General features: G+C 61.3%; 3 protein-coding genes across 3 annotated transcripts; all 3 read right to left on the bottom strand.

The window, feature by feature from the left end:
• Positions 1-4760: 4760 nt before the first annotated feature.
• Positions 4761-5657, bottom strand: Acot13_1 (Acyl-coenzyme A thioesterase 13). Its single transcript, XM_062768146.1, has 4 exons — positions 5389-5657; positions 5123-5291; positions 4999-5068; positions 4761-4938 (listed from the first exon to the last, which is right to left on the bottom strand). Exons 1-4 carry the CDS (start codon positions 5609-5611, stop codon positions 4864-4866), a joined length of 537 nt encoding a protein of 178 aa, XP_062624130.1. The 5' UTR covers positions 5612-5657; the 3' UTR covers positions 4761-4863.
• A 660-nt stretch (positions 5658-6317) lies between these two features.
• On the bottom strand, positions 6318-7286 carry LOC62_01G001650 (uncharacterized protein). Its single transcript, XM_062768145.1, has 2 exons — positions 7126-7286; positions 6318-7046 (listed from the first exon to the last, which is right to left on the bottom strand). Exons 1-2 carry the CDS (start codon positions 7154-7156, stop codon positions 6481-6483), a joined length of 597 nt encoding a protein of 198 aa, XP_062624129.1. The 5' UTR covers positions 7157-7286; the 3' UTR covers positions 6318-6480.
• Positions 7287-8267: 981 nt separating this feature from the next.
• On the bottom strand, positions 8268-16348 carry CHK1_1 (Histidine protein kinase 1). The gene is made up of 14 exons (XM_062768144.1): positions 15926-16348; positions 15851-15876; positions 14137-15782; positions 13968-14095; positions 13503-13926; positions 13304-13465; positions 12883-13263; positions 11285-12843; positions 10985-11246; positions 10143-10943; positions 9564-10103; positions 9467-9526; positions 9017-9415; positions 8268-8970 (listed from the first exon to the last, which is right to left on the bottom strand). The coding sequence occupies exons 1-14, from the start codon at positions 16303-16305 to the stop codon at positions 8773-8775; spliced, it is 6966 nt and encodes a 2321-aa protein (XP_062624128.1). The 5' UTR covers positions 16306-16348; the 3' UTR covers positions 8268-8772.
• Positions 16349-16886: the final 538 nt, after the last annotated feature.

Raw genomic sequence — 16886 nt, 5'->3', positions numbered from 1 at the left:
CTAGATAACACCAGGACATGGTCGCGACGCGAGCGAGCACCAGCAGTCCGGGCGATAACGTAGCGCAAGTGAGGTGACTGACTCTTTGACTCTGACTAGGCTTGGGCGCTACTCGCTGCCGACAGCGCGACTCACCTCTCGACGACGATCAGCGCCTAGTCTGAGCACCTAAAACCTGCTAACTAAAGCAGCAAGTATCGACCGAGATGGGCGAGGTGTCACGAGACGTCGGTCGGGGTGGGGGTTGTGGTGGTGGGCGACAAGTCGGGGGCCGAGGAGAGTACTCGGGTGGTGGTGGTGGTGGTGCTCCCTCGCAAGCGAGATCTGCAGCTGGATCTCATCTGGGCCATCCTTGGTACAGAATACGGGGTACGATATGCGAGGAGGTTTGTTCGCTTGCCGAAGAGCTTGACAGATACTGAGTGAAGACTGACTATCTGACCTGCTACTGACTGCGCGACTCCCACGACCGACACGCACGTTCCCCCTCCCCCTCTCACCGGCGACCGTGCCCCGGCCGACGCCCAGATCTGCTGAAACACGACACACATCGCACGCTCACCGACAACGACACCCTCTAGCGCGTCCCCGTCGCCATCGAACACGTCGGGCCTAACTCGTGTCGGCGGTGGTGCGATGGCGCGACATTGCTCGGGGCCGGACAGCGGTGCTCCACACTGACTGACGTCGGCGGTGGCGTACGTGGTTGTCTGTGTGGGAGTGTACGGGTTGTAGTACTTAATGCACTCTTGCATCTGGGTGAGAATGGCGTATTTTGATTCTGGTGGTTCGTGCAGATGGGTGTTTGGTGAGTGTGGACTGGGAGCCAGGAGGGTGTGGGTGGTGGCGAGCGGTGGCAGACGGCCGTGAGTTGGAGTGGTGTCCCTCGCCGCCCAACCTCGGAGACTCGTCCTCCCTTGCACAAAATATCATCTTCCCCTGCCCAGAGCCCTGCTCTACAATCTTCTCGTCATTTCGAGTGGCGACGTTGCTGGGGACAGCTGGACACTGCTTCGAAGTCGTCGAGGAGGATGCCACCCCGCCAACCAACCAACAACGGTCCGCGACTGACGCCACGCAGCAATGCCACCTCGTCCTCCCATAATTCGATTCACCCCCTCCCCCCTCGCAAGCATGCTGACGAAATGAGCCAACTATTCGGCACATGCAGCAGGTTCACCCATCACCACCCAGCTCGAACCAGCTCGAGAGAGCAAGCCGCCACAAACGACGATGCCTCCAATCCCGACCGCCGCAAGCGTATTCCAGCACCCCGCGCTAGGCCAGCATGCGGCATCTGCCTCATCAGGTGCGTGCTGGAACGCCGCTGCCTCTCCTCCCCATTCCACGCGTCCCGCGCGGAGGATTGCGCGCATTCACTCTGAATCAGTCGGGCCAAACCGCTAGTGCTCCGCTGGAGGGCTTGGGCTCGAGTCAATCAATTCAACTCGTCCTCGCGCTCGCGTCGCTCTGCGCCACAGATCTGCGTGCGTGACCAAGGAGCTCGTGTGCGCCGCCATGCCGCGCTGAGGCGGCTCGTAATTACTTGGGTGATGTCGCTCGAACGAACGACCTTGCACCTGCGGAAAGTGCCACGCAGCCGGCATTGTCCACCAGCAGCAGATCACACAGCTACCACGCGGCACCACCCACCCTCCACGCTGCCACCCTCCCACGCTGCCTGCCACAACCCTACGCTCGCCCACGGACGTCTACACGACGCTTCTGCAGGGTTGGGCCATTCGTAAAGTGCTGCGCAGCACTGTGCCAATCACACAGCGCTCCAATTGTGGCAGGCAATGCGGTGGCCATGTCGTCGCGGCCAATTTCCCAACATCTGCAGGGACAGACAATCCCCCCAACCTTGCTTTGCTCGCCGCCGCCGTCCCCTTCCCTCCCGAGTTTTCTTCCTGCCACCCACTGCGTCCAGGCCCAAACCTTGCCGCGGTACATGTCGATCTGCTCGCTCGGCACAGAGTTTTCATGCACGCCGTCATCAAAAATTCGAGGAACTCCAGGACCTGTACGTGTTGTCTTGTTGCCTCGACCCACCTAGGCCCGCCCCGTGAGTTGGTCGACCCATCCCCGAGCAAGACATCGTCCCGACATCTCCAGCAATATCCATCTTGCGTCACCTGTCTCTGACTCGTAAGCACCGCCCCGCCCCAAGATTCTGGACGCCAACTGTGGTCGGAGCCAAAAGCTTGCCTGCCCAAAGGAGATATCTCGGGAGGTGGGTGGGTTGCTGGGTGGGTGGGTCGGTGGGTGGGTGGGTGGAGGGGTGGGTGGAGCAGCTTGCCTCGTGACATCGACACGAGAGCTGCGTGCGCGTGCCCGAACCTGGCTGGCAGGCCCCCGAACAACAGAAGGAGGGGGCCCGTTTCGGCTTGTCTCAACGTCACTCACGGCCCCGGCTCTGATCACTCACGACGCCATGTTTGTGCACGCATGGCAACCACACCTGCATGCAGCAATGCCGACAGTGGCAGTTGTGACTTGCTGATTGCAACAACAGCAACAACAACAACGCAACCCCAGAAGCATTAGGCTCGCAGGAACAGCCGGGGCCGATTCCGTGTTCCTCGCATGCCCGTGCCCCCTCGTCAGTGTACGTACTGACAGTGTTCCCGCGCAACCGGGACCTGGGGATCTCCGTGCCGTTCGGTTCGTTCCTTTACTCGCGTCCCTGTGGGTGGTGGCCGCGGCTGGAACGTGGCTGGCTGGCGAACGACAGAGAGTGCGACTGAGACATCAATGCGATGGCTGGTGCGGGGCCACGACGGGGAGGACTAGGTTTCGCCGGCGGCAAGGCATCTCGAACAACAACAACAATAACAACAACAGCAAATGGCAACGGCAACGCCAGTGACAGCTGTGCATCCACCTCCCTCCCGCGGGCTGAAACACTACTGAATGGAGGCCGCCAAACGACCTGAAACAAGATGATAGCGAGGTCAGTTGACGTGAGGACCGCAGCAGGCGGCGACTTGTTCTGGTGTGCGGGTGGGTGTGGCCAGCTGGCAGGCATCACCATGGTCCTTGCTGCCTGCCGTGCTTGGCCTGTGGCTGCTCGTTGTGGCCTTGCCCCTTCTGTGACCCGCCCGGCCTGCCGGTGGACCCGCCCGCCCCGTGCCAACGGAGTGCAGTAACACCGCATGGTACAGTGGCTGCCTCTGATGGCGAAGCGACGTGAATCGGCGGCTGTGAGGGGAAGAGCACTCCCAAGCGAGTGTGCGTGCGCGCGCTGTGTTGCGATGCCCACGCGACGGCGGGATCCATGATCCGAGGAAGTCACCTCTTTCCGTCGGTACCTATCAGCAGCACTCACGTCACAGTCGGCGATGCCCACCTCTACCCCCTCGGCATTCACCCATCGCCGAATCTGTGGGGAGGCGAGCTTGAGGTCCGACGGGTTGATCGGAGACGGATGCGGGTCTGTTCGTTGCTGGGATCTGACGTCGTGACTTGGGGGTGAAGGTAAAGCGGTAGGGGTGGGTGGCGAGTGTCGTCTCGACTCGATGGGTGGGTGTCGACAGTTGCCTGGCTTGAGGTGGGTGTGGCATCGTTGGCAGGCCACCTGGGACGTATCCCCACCCCCTCTCTCAGAGTTGGGCACAGCCAAAGCCTCGCAGCGAGGCATCCACACCCACAGCAGCAATGAGAAAGCCCCCAAGTCCTATCTATCTCTGATACTCACCCCCTCCGACGCCGTCCACGGCACGCACGCCGAGCACCTTCACAATCTACATAGGAGCCCCAAGATGCATAAATATGCGGTGTCCTCCACGCCTCCTGAGAGCGATTAGGCACAGGCGATCTACACGGAAGACGCCGCAGGGCGATGGGAGCCCCACGCGTGGGTCGGTCGAGATAGGCTCGTCGCCGAGGTCGGGTGTTGTGTCACACGTCTGACATGAGCACTCACTGACGTTGATGCCTTGCGAATGCGCGGCATCCTCGTCCTTGTGGTAGTACACAGTCTTGTGCACTGAGATCACTGATATGAGTAAAGAGGAGGCTGATAGCGTCCATGGAGGTCGAGGTGCTGAGATGCGGCAGAGGGGTGTGTCTCAGTCCACTCCCACCGCCCACGGGTCCTCGTCAAGTCAACAACGACCACCTCGGGCGTGTCTGCCTGCGGTTCCCCGCCGTGGCGCTCATGCTAGAATACACAGGCGGGAGCCGTGGCCATCGGCGTGATGTGTCCTGCGATTTCACGCGTACGAGTCGAGTCGAGCTGCCACAGTTGCATCTTGGATATATAGGGGGCAGCCCAGTGTTGTGAGCACGTCCGACACAGGGCATGTCGAGTTTGTCTGAGGGACACGGCAGCGCTTGCCTCTGAGGACAGGAGGGCAACCCGTGGCCCCGGGACGCTACGCCCAGCAGCGTGCGCGTGCGCGTGCCGACCCCGCGGTGGCCCATGGAGCCCGCGAGTGGCCGCTCTACATGGCTGCTTCGCAGGCAGGGTGCCTCTTTGTTGCCTGGTCTGCCTGTCATCCGTCATCATCTGGTGCAGTGCCGACGCTATCACTGCTGCCACCGCCGCTACTGCTGCCGGGGTGGTGTATCCTCCCTCCAACGTATGCCTGGCGGTCTTGCTCGCTTGACCGTCTCCTCTCCTCTCCTCTCATCTCGTCTCGCCTTGGGTCATGTCGTCCCGGGCCGTCCCCGGGCAGGCGGGACACCGCTGCCCCCCCCCCCCCCCCCTCCGCAGCCTTTGAAGGGCCTTGGCCCGTGGCGCACGATATCGCAACCATGCATTGCGTTCCTTGCCTTCTCTACCTTCTAGCCTTCTTCCACCTTGTACTTCCTCCCGCCCGCCCGGCGGACGCGTCCGAGTCCGAGGCCTGGTCCGCCCGCCTACAGCTTGGCCGGACGCCACGCCTTGACATGCGTGCCGGACGCGATACGCTTGCCTGTGTCCCACTCGACGATCTGGACGGTCAGTGTCTGTTGTCTCGGCACAATTGTCCTCCCTCCTCCTCCCCCACTCACATCTGCGTGCGAGTTGCTCAGCGTGGGGCTTATCCTGTCGATCTCGCACACGATCTTGATCTTCTTCCCGCTAGGTGTGGTGTCAGCTCGAGGCCACCCAGGCTAGCAAGCCCGTCCCACTCACAGCAAGCCCGGGTGGAAGTACTGCATGTCGAGCGTGACCGACACGCCTGACAGCATCGGGATGCCCCAGAACGTCGGGGTCGAGTGCACTGCGATCGCGGCGGACGTCATGATGTCCACAATGGTGGCCGAGCAGCCGCCGTGCATGTTCTGCAGGGGGTTGCACATGCCTGGGCGCGGGGTTAGCGCTGCTTGCTCCTGCCGCTAGCTCGAGCGCGAGCACTCCGCTCCGCTCCCAAGCTCTCGCCCGCCCACATCCCGACCTACCCTCATTGATCACAGCCGAGAAAACACACCGCCAGCCCTCATAATCCACCCCGCCCTTGGCGTTGATCGGAGGCTCCGGGTCGCAGTACTCTGGCTTGATGTTGTCGCGGAAGTCTGGCCCGCCCCAGGGCGCCGAGCCGAAGAAGTAGGTCGCTCTGCCGGCCTCTTCCTCCGTGAAGGGGCGCATGCCGGCCGGAATGGGGCCTGGGGCTAGGAGGGACATGGCTGCGGGTGTTGGGGGGTGATGTGGTGAGTATGACAAGAGGTATAAGAGGTGTGATGGAGATGTCGAGGTCGAGATGTCGCCGGCAAACAAGTCCCCGCCTGGCCGGGACTGTCATTGCCGAGGCCGAGCCACGTGGCTGACATAAGTGCCCAAACGTCAGCCTCTTCACCGTCGACGTCGACCACCTCGGTCAATGCTAGTCGGCGGCGACTTGGCCGCAATGCACCGATGTACTCGTCAACGCGCGGCGTGTAGAGCTTGGTGGCCGCAGAGAAGTGCGGAGTCGGCAGGGGGGCCGGCGCGCAGAAGGGGGCCGGGGGATACACTGGATCTGATCTGATCGGGGCGGGCGGGCGGGCGACGCCTCCTCGTCTACAACTCTACGACTCCTCCCTCCCACGCAGGTCTGGCCGCTGGACAGCGAGGCCTCGCCAGACCCAGGCCAGAAGATAACACTCGCCAGACCCGACATGCAGTGCATGTCAGACATGGCATTCCGCAGTCTAGGCGCTGGAGTGTGCATGCTTGATCTCTATCTGCATCTTATCACACCGCCTTCAGGGGGAGATGTACAAGCGTGGTGAGGTGCGTGTGGCGAATGTTCGTGCCCGCCGCCATCATGTCCTCGCCGGTGACTCCCCCGCCATCACCTCGCCTCGGCCCAATGCCATCTCAACCCCGCGTGCACTGCACCCCCAGGTAATGAAACTCAAGTATGCATGATTAAATTATAAGATGTGGTTCACAAAAAGTGATAAATCGTGCTGTCCTGAAGGCGGGCCATTGCTGATCGCTCAGACTAGTTCACCTCGGCGCTGGCGGCTGCTCCACGCCAATCGCTCCTCACGCCTACCTACGCCCACACCTTACGCCTCCTCCTCGTCGTGCTTCTTGGGCTCGGGGGCGACGTACTCGATGTAGACGTGGTTGCGCTTCGAGACACACGAGTACTTGTCCTGGAGCATGAAGAAGAAGCCGAGGACGGAGAGGGCGAAGAGGGCCCACGCGAGGCCGACGGTGGCGGTCACCTTGCGGCAGTCGTGGTAGAAGGGCTGGTACTTGGGAGGGAACGACTCAACGGGGTTCTTGCACTGGAGGCCGTGGCCAAAGGGTGTCGAGGTGAGGATACCGGCCACGGTGCCGAAGAAGACGCCCGACGCGAAGAAGGTGAGCGTGAGGAGGAGGTGGCCGAGCGCCCAGTGGAAGATGGTGAACAGCAGCGTGAAGATGGTCGTGAACAGTCCGAGGCCGAGAGCGTGGTAGTACATGCCGTCGGGGTAGTTTGTCCACGTGTTGCCGTGCTTGTGCAGGTTCCACGACACGAGGCCGAGGAGCGCGACGTCGAGGATGCCGTAGAAGACGTAGTAGGAGAAGATGAAGCGCTGGCGGCCCGTCCAGAAGATGGCCTGGAGCTGCGAGGTGGGTGCCTCGACTGGGAAGAAGGGTCAGCGAGCCGAACCAAGGCGAGCTGGGGTCGAGCTCGAGGCACTCTGGCCCCTCGCCACACTCACCCTCCTGCTGTCCGTGGTTCTTGGCGACCATTGTATTAAAGATGCTTTACTCGATGCGTGAAAATGCGGTGGATGCGGGTGATGCGGGATTGATGCTTGGTGGGTGAGAACGATGCGCACAACACCAGCGAGCTTTATACGTAGGCTAGTGAGTGGTGCAGCGGGGGCCAGAGGTCAGTTTTTACTGCTGCTGGCATCGCGACGGTCTAACTCGCTGAGGTCAGCCTGCGTCATCAGTCAGCAAGCAGCAGGCAGGCAGGCTGTAGGCGGCTCAGAGGGGGGTGGTAGTGGGCTGTAGTCAGGCGGGTGCTCACCACCCGCGGCCGGCCGACGCGGTGGGCGGGGGCGTGAGGGCGAGCACCAAGCCCAGCAAGCAGCACAAAGCCAGTAGTCAGTCACCTGCACCCCCTGCACCACCTGCGCGGCCGCCCGCGCGGCACACCACCACAAGCAGCAACAAAGCACTGAATAGAATGCCGAGGGCGGGGGCTACGTCGCTGCTCAAGGAAGGCTGATAACGCTCGTCTCTGCGCTGGTGCCGTCGACTTGCTCGCCCTAAGCCCAAAGGCGACGTGGGTTAACGTCATCATTCCGTGTGCCGTCGGGCGTGCGGGCTGCGAGGTATGCTGGCTGGGGCTTTGGTGCTGCTGCTGGGGTGGTGCAGCTGCATACAAGTAAGTACTTATTGTAGTGCTTGTTTCAGCTACGCTCGACGCTCGAGTGCGTTACATGCATGAAGGAGCACCAAGCTTGCAACAAACACGACCAGGCAGCCGTTCAAGGCAAACGAGGTCAACGAGGGCCGATTCGCCACCCGCCCAACTTTTTTTCAGTGCAGTTGTTGTTGTTATTGTCAGCCGACCCCATTTGACCCGGTCCACTCTACTAACCCTTGCCTGCCGCTGCTGGCCCTACAATCCTAACCTAGGCAACCTAACCTGACAGCAGCCCTGCTCCACTCGGCAACGATGCGAGCACGGCCGCGCGAATTAACGCAACCACTTGCGAGTGGACGCTGGGGCGAGGCGACGCAGGCCAGGCGCCGGGCGGGGGATCGGAGTACCCGATGACGTCTGCCTCGGTGGTTGCTGTTGCTCGATAAAGCCTGCCCCCTGCTCTAGCTCGCCTGCAGCTCCTACTACCCTCGGCGATAGATTATCTCGACCCAACTAACACCTCCTCCGCTGCTGCGGTCGGGTTGTGCCCGGTCGTCCCTCGGTCTGGTCTGGCCGGCCGGCGCCGAGCGCGCCATGCGCACGCAACGCACCTCGCGCACCTCGTGTTGCAAGCGAAGGCTGTCGAGTGGAGCACGCACACACGCACATACGACGACGGTCCGCTGCCCCCGCTCCTCAGCAACGAGGTCCTCGCCGCGCAGGCCGTAACTCGCCGACCGACTCTCCCTCCTCCCCTATCCCACTTCCCCTCCCTCTCCCTCGTCACCCCCGACCCCCGACCCCCGACCCCTTACACTAATCTAGTATGCATGATGGGCAGCACCTGTCGGTCGGTGCGCAGTGATGTGTGTGTTTGGTTATGACTATGCAGGGTGGTGATGAGTTGCGATCGGCTCTGTGCCGCCAATACAAATGGAAAGGAGGAGTCTTTTTACAATGTAGGGGGGTTTGTTACACGCCCGGCCCGTCGTCATGGCGTTGGCTGAGGCGTGGCCGACAGCAATTGCTGTTCGGCAGGCGTGCCGATACGCGTGATGGATGCCGACGTCGCCTGAGACCCGCGTCGGACCTCGTAGACTTGAGCTAAGATCTCACCCAGACGCGGGATGTCGACAGGCTTGGTGAGCACGCCAAAAAAGCCAGCGTCGATGCAACGCGATTGGGTGGCCTACACTCGTGTCAGTGACGGCGCCGCGCACTCCGCTCCCACCCACCTTGTCAACATTCGCAGACAATGACACGCAACAGGGCTCGCCGGCCAGCGGACTTGTTTGGATTCGCTGAAGCGCCCCAAAGCCATCGAGCACGGGCATTTGCAGATCCAGCAGGATCAGGTCGTAGCGCTTCCTCTCGGCAGCCTCAACAGCCTGCAGGCCGTCGGCGGCAGAGTCGACATTGTTGTAGCCCCACAGCTCGAGGATGCGGCAGCAGACGGCAATGTTGGTCGCCGAGTCGTCCACCACCAGCACCTCGAGTGGCTTTTCCTTGCCCAGGTTCTTGTTAAACTTCTTGCGCGTCAACTTGGCGGCCTTGGTACGACCGTCAGCTGGCGCGGGCAGGATCGTCTCGTAGATCGACTTAAACTTGAGGGGTCTGGCAAGGATGTGGTCGCGCTTGAAGACGTCAACTGTGGCCTTTGGCATGGTGGGGCATGGTGTACTTACCGGAATCTGCAGCTTCTCCATGTCAGACGATATTTGAGTCGCACGGGACACATAGAAGAACTGGGGGGTGGTGGTCAGCCGCAATGGTCAAGGTCACGGAAGTCGCGACGGTCGCGACCATGCCGTCATAGATCGTCACGGCGAGGCGTACCTGGGCATTCGGCTGGAGCTTGTGCATCTGGGCCAGAATATCGCGATCGAGCACCGTCGTGTCAAGCAGCAGGAGGTCGTAAAACTGGCCGGAATTGAGTCCGTTGGCCGTGCCTTTCTGCAGCGCGAGCTGCACATCGTCGGTAAAGCGCGTTGGGTCGCAGTTGAACTCCTTCAAGTCTTCCTCGAGCAGCACGCCCCAGACCATATCTTTCGCCGAGAGGATCCAGCACCTTTGCTCTGTGGGGAATTTTCTCAGCGGCATCGGCTTCCAGGCGGGGTCCCGCATGGCGATGAAGGTGAACGTAAAGGTGGAGCCCTTGCCAAACTCGGACTCGACGGTACAGTCGCCGCCCAACAACCTGGCGAGATCGCGTGAGATGACCAGGCCCAAGCCGCTGCCGCCGTACGACCTCGTGATCGATTCGTCAACTTGCGAAAAGCTCTTGAATAGCTTGTGCAACTTGGATGGGGGGATGCCGACGCCCTGGTGGGGTTAGAGTCGTACGCTTGACACTGCACTCACAGTGTCCGTAATCGTCAGTCTGATCTTGATGCGGGCCTTGTCGAGTGGGGCCCAGGACCGCTCCACAGTGACACGGGCAGTCTTCCTGTTCTTGCCACCAGGGGGTGTAAACTTGACGGCATTGGACAGCAAGTTGAGGAGTACCTGCTTGACTCTGAAGGGGTCGCCGATGAGGCCCGGAGGATCATTCTTGAACATGCTAAGCGGGGTGAGCTCGACCGTCTTGGACTGGGCGACGGGCGCAATCGTGTCCAGCGCCGACTCGACAACGTCACGGACGTTGAACGCAATATGCTCGAGGAGAACCGAGTTGGACTCGAGCTTGGAGTGGTCGAGAATGTTGCTGATGAGCGACAAGAGGTCCTGGCCACTAGCAAGGATCGTCTGAAGGTGCTCGCGCTGGATTGTCGACAAGCCCGGGCTGGCTTCGAGCACAGACGTCAAGCCCATGATGGCCGCGAGCGGGCTGCGGAGCTCGTGACTGCACTGCGACAAGAAGTGCGTCTTGGCTTGCAGTGCAGCTGTCAGCTCTCTCGTTCGCTGCGTCACTTCAGCCTTGAGTCTGCGGGCGAACGCGTGGTGCAGGTGGATGATGTACGCAAAGGTCGCCAGGGTGCTGACAACCTCGCGTGCCTGCTCCGACTGGAGTGCAGCACTAGCCGACGTCATAGACAGCAAGAGAATGACACCGGATTGCACGCCCTGGTTGATGATGGGCAGGCATAACAGCGCGCGTGGCTGGCGTTCATTGTAGAACGGATCGCTTCTAAGACGTGACACCTTTGCGGGTTTGGTGATTGGCTGCGGGGGTGAGCAACAAGCACCACTGACGCGCTACTCACAATACCCGTGCGTGCAACGTGCAGCATAATGGTAGCCGGACACACAGCCTGTGAGGCGTCGTCGCTGATGTCGAGGTCGTACGCCACGATTCGCTGGAACGGACCAGCAGCCTTGAGTCGGAGGATGGACCTGTCCTCCTCGTCGCAGAGGCCAATCGCAGCATAGTCGCAGCGCGCAAACTGGCACAGGATTCGGAGCAGCGTACCGAGCAGCACCAGACTGTCCTTCTCCTGCGCAAGGGCGAGGGACGAGCGCATAAGACTACCTGTCAGTAATGTCACAAATCAGAGAGTACTCACGTAAGCGTGTCCAGGTTGTCGTTGGACATGACCGTCTCCGAGGCTCTCGTATCCTCTGTCGGCTTGGACGACTGGTGTGCCTCGCTCACCCCGGAGAGCGACGGTCTATGGAGCGGAGGCATGATGTTGTCGGTGGAGAACGCCTCGGCCGGCCCGCGGCGCGGCAGGGTCATGTCGGGAGTGTTGCTGGGCCACCTGTCCTGGATCATCTGGCACAGACCCCACGCCTCGTGCTTGTGGTATGCTTCAAAGGAAGCACGGATAAACCCTTCGGCGAGCTTGGGCGATTGGAATCGACGTACAATCTCGTCCGACATCCAATAGTTGAGCCACCCGGAGAGCATGTTGTTACCGCGGGCGTCGAACGCCTGCACAGTCGCCTCGAAGGGCTCCAGCACTTGGTGCATCGTCTCGGCCTTGAGTAGCGGCAAGGCCTTGAGGAACGAGATGCGATCTTGAACATCCTCGGTGTATTGCGCGTAGCGGTTGAAGAACTCTGTCACCTTGGAGACCCAGTGATCGGGGAGATCGAGGCGGATCTCGGCGACCGCGAGGAGGAACAGACCTTCGTGGCCAAAGATGAGTCCCTCCATCGACTCGACCGTCTGTTCGAGCAACTTGAAGCTGGCTCTGATTTCAGCCTCGGGTGCGTTGTACATGAGCTTGAGGCGCAACGTAAAGGTGTGGAACACGCCCTGGTGAAGTGCGAGGCCGCTGATGGCCTCGAGCTCGCTGACACCAAAGAAGGACCCCTCGAGGTCCCATGGCTGGCCAAACTTGTTGATGCGCGACAAGCATTCGCCGTACTGCAGCGGGATGTTGACGAGGCCACGGTGCGACAGGGTCGAGTAGGCCTTGACGAGTTCGTATCGTCTCGACACAATGTCCCAGGCGACAGGAGTGACGTCAAACAGCCTCGCGGCGAGGTCGAGTGCTCCAACATAGCAGGCAATCTCGTAGTCGCCGAGCGTGAATGACGACTCGAACGCCTGCTCCATCGCTTCACCGACCTGGGCCAGGGGCATGAAGCGATGCGACTGAGACGCGTTCGCGATGAGCGCGGCGCTGGTGAGGAATCTGTTGGGGCGAAGGCGAGCGACACGCTTGCTCAAGATCATGAGCGCATACTGGACCGGGGCGTCGTGGTTGGTGATCGAGTGCACCGACAGAATGTAGCCTGAGCCCTCGTGGATCTTTCCATGTGCCTTGATGACCGACAGGCCGAGGATGAACAGGTTGTGCCTGCGCTCGGGCAAGGTTATGTAGATTGTGGGACCGGCGTACGCAATCAGCGACATGATGAGCGTGAGCTCAGTCTCCTCGCCGTCAGGTTCGTCGACAAGCTCGTCGCTGAGCTGTTCAACATCTGCTGCCGTCATCGGCCTCCACAGCTTGACAGAAGTAGGGTTCTCGGGATTGTAGCCGAACTCGTCGAGAGTTTCAAGCAGGCGTTCCACCGCAACATGATGCTTGTTCGCAGCGATGAGTTGCCTCACCAGCAGCGTCGCAGTGCTGATCTTCTCCAACGACGTCTCGCAATAGGGCTTGATTTGTTCCAGCTAGCTTTGTCAGCACCTGTCATTCCCCATAGTACCCACCAGGTCGAACGCAACAGCGTGCTCGTGAAAGACGCTGGAAATCTCGGTTTCCAGGCGCACGTAGCGAAAGTACATTGTGCGGTGCGAGTTGATCCACCCGTCGATACCGCCAGTCTCCTCGACGATGCGTGTGGCATGGTCGACGTAGTGCTTTGCCGACGTGAAGCTGGCCGACGAAGCGGCTCTCTGCGCGGCGTCGAGGAGCAAGCGCAGGATGACGTGCGTTTCGGCGACGGCCGTCCCGAGATCTCTGGCGGTCAAGGCGTGCTCGACAGCGTCAAAGACATAGTCGCCGAGCAGGTCGGGCAGCGACAGGAACTTGAACAAGCGCTGGTGCATCGTACCAGCCTCGGCCAGGGGGATGAGGCGGTACGCGGCCATCTGGTCGTGTCAGCACGGATGTCAAAAGCTCACAACCCACCTTCTGTCTATCGTGCGTGAATCTTACAGTGCCGTTGCGCACTGTGAGTGCACCGGCGGACACGGCGAGCTGGGCAATGTTGTCGGTCTCTGCTGGTGTCTTGTCCAGAGCCATAGCAAGCAGGCGGAGTGGGAAGCCAGCAGAGGGGAGGCGAGAGAGCAACTGGTTGTCAGCGGACGCACACCTTTGAGTGACTTACAATGAGGAGCTGCTGTACATCGGCTGGCAGTCGCCGCATTACACCCTCGAGGTAGGCGTCGAAGCCAGTATCCGAGAGGTGTGACTGCAGGGAGACAAGGTCAAAACGCCACTGCAGGCTGTCATAGTCGAACGCCACCACGCCCTCCTTTACGAGCGTAGTCATGAGGGTGCGGAGGAAGAGCGGGCTGCCACCCGTTTCGCCGTACAGGAAGCTGACAATGGCCTCGCTTGAGGTCGAGACGCGGCCGTTGAGACATGTGCCGATGAACTGGGCCACGCCGTCTTCGGATAGTCTCTTGACCTCGATGGTGGTTGAGCTGATGGAGAGGAGGTTTGAGGGGGCGGGGGGTTCATTCGTGCGCAATAGTGAGATTACGAGGACGTGGTTGAGAGGCTGGGATCCGTCGATGATGTGGCGCCAGCTTGGTTGTCAGCGCCAGGCTCTGGCACGGCCACCACTCACATCTCCACCTCGTCCGCCGCGAGCCACTGTGAGTCGTCGATGACGAGGATGAGGGGCCGCTCTCGGGTGGCGAAGAGCTGGAGCAGTCTCCGGGACCAAGACCGAAACGCGACGAGGAAGTTTTCCCACTTTGCCATCGTCAGCGCTGCCCAAATTGCTGCTCACTCACGTCTATGCTCCGTGCCCTTGCTTGGGTATCGTCGCCAATCAGCCGGCGCGCATCCTGCGACAAGAGCCCGGCAAAGAACATCCACTGGGACCCAAGCGCCGCCTTCATCTTGCGCAGCCACTCCTTTGCGTCCTCGCGCGGGTCTGTGAGCACTCTGTCGAGGAGGGACTGGAAGATCTGGACAAAGCTCGCGAGCGGCTTCTTCACGTGCTCGTCTGGTCTCGCGCGGCCGACGAGACACTTGCGGCCGCGGTTGGCCTCCTCGAGCACGCTGGCCCAGTCCTCGACGAGGCGCGTCTTGCCGGTACCGCTTTGTCCCCATACGCACACAATGCTGCTCTGCGACGAGTCTTGCTGGAGGACGTCGAATGCCGCGTCCAGCGCGTCGCGGTGCGGCTGACGCTCAATCGTGGTCCGGGGCAGGCTGAAGCGCGACATTCTGTCTACCTCGCCGACGGTAAACTTTGACAGGTCGCCGTTCGCGCGGACGATTTGGGACAACTTGCGCAGATCGTACGCGAGCCCGTCGAGGCGGTGATACCGGTCCTCTGGGTCCTTTGCCAATGCGCGCATAATGATGTCGGACAGCTGCTTTGGCGGCATATCAAGCGCCGTGTCGCGGCCGCCCATGCCGACCATGCGCTCGAGGTACTCTGCGGGCGGGGTGACCTCGTTCGTGACGTGTCTGTGCACGTCGGCGAGCAGATCGACCTCATGGAGATCAGGCGTATCAGGCCCGCCGTCAATCGTATCTCCCGTCAGCAGCTCGTAGGCCAGCACGCCCCAGCCGTAAATGTCGTTGCTGTGGGACACGCGCCTGGAGATGGCGGCCTCGGGGGCGAGGTAGCGGAGGTGGCGGAAGACAAACTCTTCGGTCAGGTTGGACGAGCTGTGGTCGAGCGGCTCGCGCGTGAACAGCGTCGACGCTGCCAGCGCCGGCGAAAGATAGTGCGGCAGCGAGAAGCCCGGCATGGCTGTAATGTGCCAGAAGCGGTTGACGACCACGCGGCCGTTGATGACGGCGAAACACTTTGGATGGCACCAGTTGAGCGAGATGTGCCGGTCGTGCAGCGCCTGGAGGCACGCAACACATTGATAAAGGAGGTCACAGGCGTCTGCCCAGCAGATTGGCCCAAGTTTGGGCGACTCGAACGGTGCTCCTCCTCCATTCGTCACAGAGCCGCCGACGCTGCCCCCATAGCCGACGGGGTGGTCGAGAGGCACGAACGCCAATGGGTTTGTCGTGACTGTCGCGCGCGGCGTGTCGATATCCGGCGCCGAAGAGCCGCTGCCGCCGCCGACGCTGCCGCCGTTCACCCTTGTCTCGTAAGGCTGCGGCCAAGAGTGACCAACGACGTCGCCCCACGCGCCGCTCAGCATCTCGAGGGTGTGCACTTCCTCCGCTTGGAGAATGACCCAGAGGCCCAGGTCGTCCTCCCACCAGGCGAGGAAGCGCAGGTGGACCTGGTAGCGGCGGTATGTCGTCGTCGTCGCCGTCTCGGAGAGGGGCGGCGACGACTCTGGTATTGGCACGTCGTCGTCGGCCTGGCTGTTGTCGACGCTCATGGCCGCCCATGGCCGCTCGCCAATATCGCTGACGGTATCGAGCGCCTTGACCTGGCATGTGCGGCGAAAGTATGCTGCGGCTAAGGAAGAGTTAGTAAGCGACCGATGCGAGGTGGTGACTGCCTGCCTGCCGGCTTGTGCTGCTTACATTGCGAGTCTCCATGGGGGCAAAAGCTGAAGCAATGTTAGCACTGACCAGCAACAGACTTGGCTCTGTACGCACTGGAAGCGGACACGCGACCCCGCCTGGGCCGAGATTGATGTCCTCCGAAACGCCGACTTCTTACTTGGACCAGCCGAGCTCGAGTCGTCAATCGACGACATGGACGCAGAGTGGACCGTGGCCATTTCTGCCGAGCAGGGCGGGTACGGGCTGACGGCGACGGCGAGCGAGCCGACGCTCGAGTGCTTGTCGCCTGCTGTCGTCGAGTGCTTGTCGTGGTCCTTGTCCTTGTCTTCGATGAGCGGGTAAGCCGGGGTGGGGACGAGGCGTGCAAAGCCCGACAGCCAGGCGCCCGTCGGCGGGTCGCACAGCCCCGTGTCTGGGTCCAGCTCGACGTTGTACAGGCCGTGGGCCTTGTAGTCGTCTGCTGAGGGCAGCATGGTGGTGAGTGTGTGGTGGCAAAGATGTAATGTTGCAAGTCTGTTGACGGGTCGGAGGAGTGTCGGGGTCGCCGCGGCGGGGGGGGGCGGGAGGGGAGGGAGGGAGGTGGTGGGTGGTGGGTGGGTGCTGCTGCCGCGGGGAGGAGGAGCAGTTGAAAATGACGTCGTACTCGTAAGACTTGTCACAAGAAATCTCCAGTGGCGCGTCAAGCACGCAGCATGGTGCACAAAGCGGACGAGGAGGAGGAGGACGAGGAGGAGGAGGAGGAGATGGCCACTTGGGATGCAAAGATGATGATGATGATGATGATGGTGTGTGTGTTGTTGTTTAAAGTGGGGCCGAAGGATGGATGACCAGCACCACGCAACCCCAGCCACCACCTACCTCCCTCGTGATCCTCTCTTGCTGCTGCTCCCTGTCGATCTCTTGTCGCATCTCAAACTCTGTTTTTTTTTGTCTCCTTCCTTCTCTCTCGGCGGCGACTGACAAGCGAGCCAAGCTAATGAATGCTTCGACCCAGCCACTAACCAACTAACAACTGACACACTTCAGCCCCGCTCCACGGACGGTCAATCACCGC

Source organism: Vanrija pseudolonga, chromosome 1 (assembly GCF_020906515.1).
Source record: "Vanrija pseudolonga chromosome 1, complete sequence".
NCBI lineage: Eukaryota > Fungi > Basidiomycota > Tremellomycetes > Trichosporonales > Trichosporonaceae > Vanrija > Vanrija pseudolonga.
The sequence above is the reverse complement of the archived record's forward strand: the minus strand, read 5'-3'. Positions and strand labels throughout refer to the sequence as shown.

Excerpts from the sequence above, each read along its gene's own strand:
- Acot13_1 (XM_062768146.1), bottom strand. The coding sequence starts at position 5,611 with ATGTCCCTCCTAGCCCCAGGCCCCATTCCGGCCGGCATGCGCCCCTTC. Across the intron at positions 5,292-5,388 it reads CTCGGCTGTGATCAATGAGG|GCATGTGCAACCCCCTGCAG; the intron begins GTAGGTCGGGAT and ends CCCCGCGCCCAG. Across the intron at positions 4,939-4,998 it reads TGAGCAACTCGCACGCAGAT|ATCGTCGAGTGGGACACAGG; the intron begins GTGAGTGGGGGA and ends CTGACCGTCCAG.
- LOC62_01G001650 (XM_062768145.1), bottom strand. The coding sequence starts at position 7,156 with ATGGTCGCCAAGAACCACGGACAGCAGGAGG. Across the intron at positions 7,047-7,125 it reads GAACCACGGACAGCAGGAGG|TCGAGGCACCCACCTCGCAG; the intron begins GTGAGTGTGGCG and ends CCTTCTTCCCAG.
- CHK1_1 (XM_062768144.1), bottom strand. The coding sequence starts at position 16,305 with ATGCTGCCCTCAGCAGACGACTACAAGGCCCACGGCCTGTACAACGTC. Across the intron at positions 10,944-10,984 it reads ACGTTGCACGCACGGGTATT|CCAATCACCAAACCCGCAAA; the intron begins GTGAGTAGCGCG and ends TCACCCCCGCAG. Across the intron at positions 8,971-9,016 it reads TGTCTGCGAATGTTGACAAG|GCCACCCAATCGCGTTGCAT; the intron begins GTGGGTGGGAGC and ends ACACGAGTGTAG.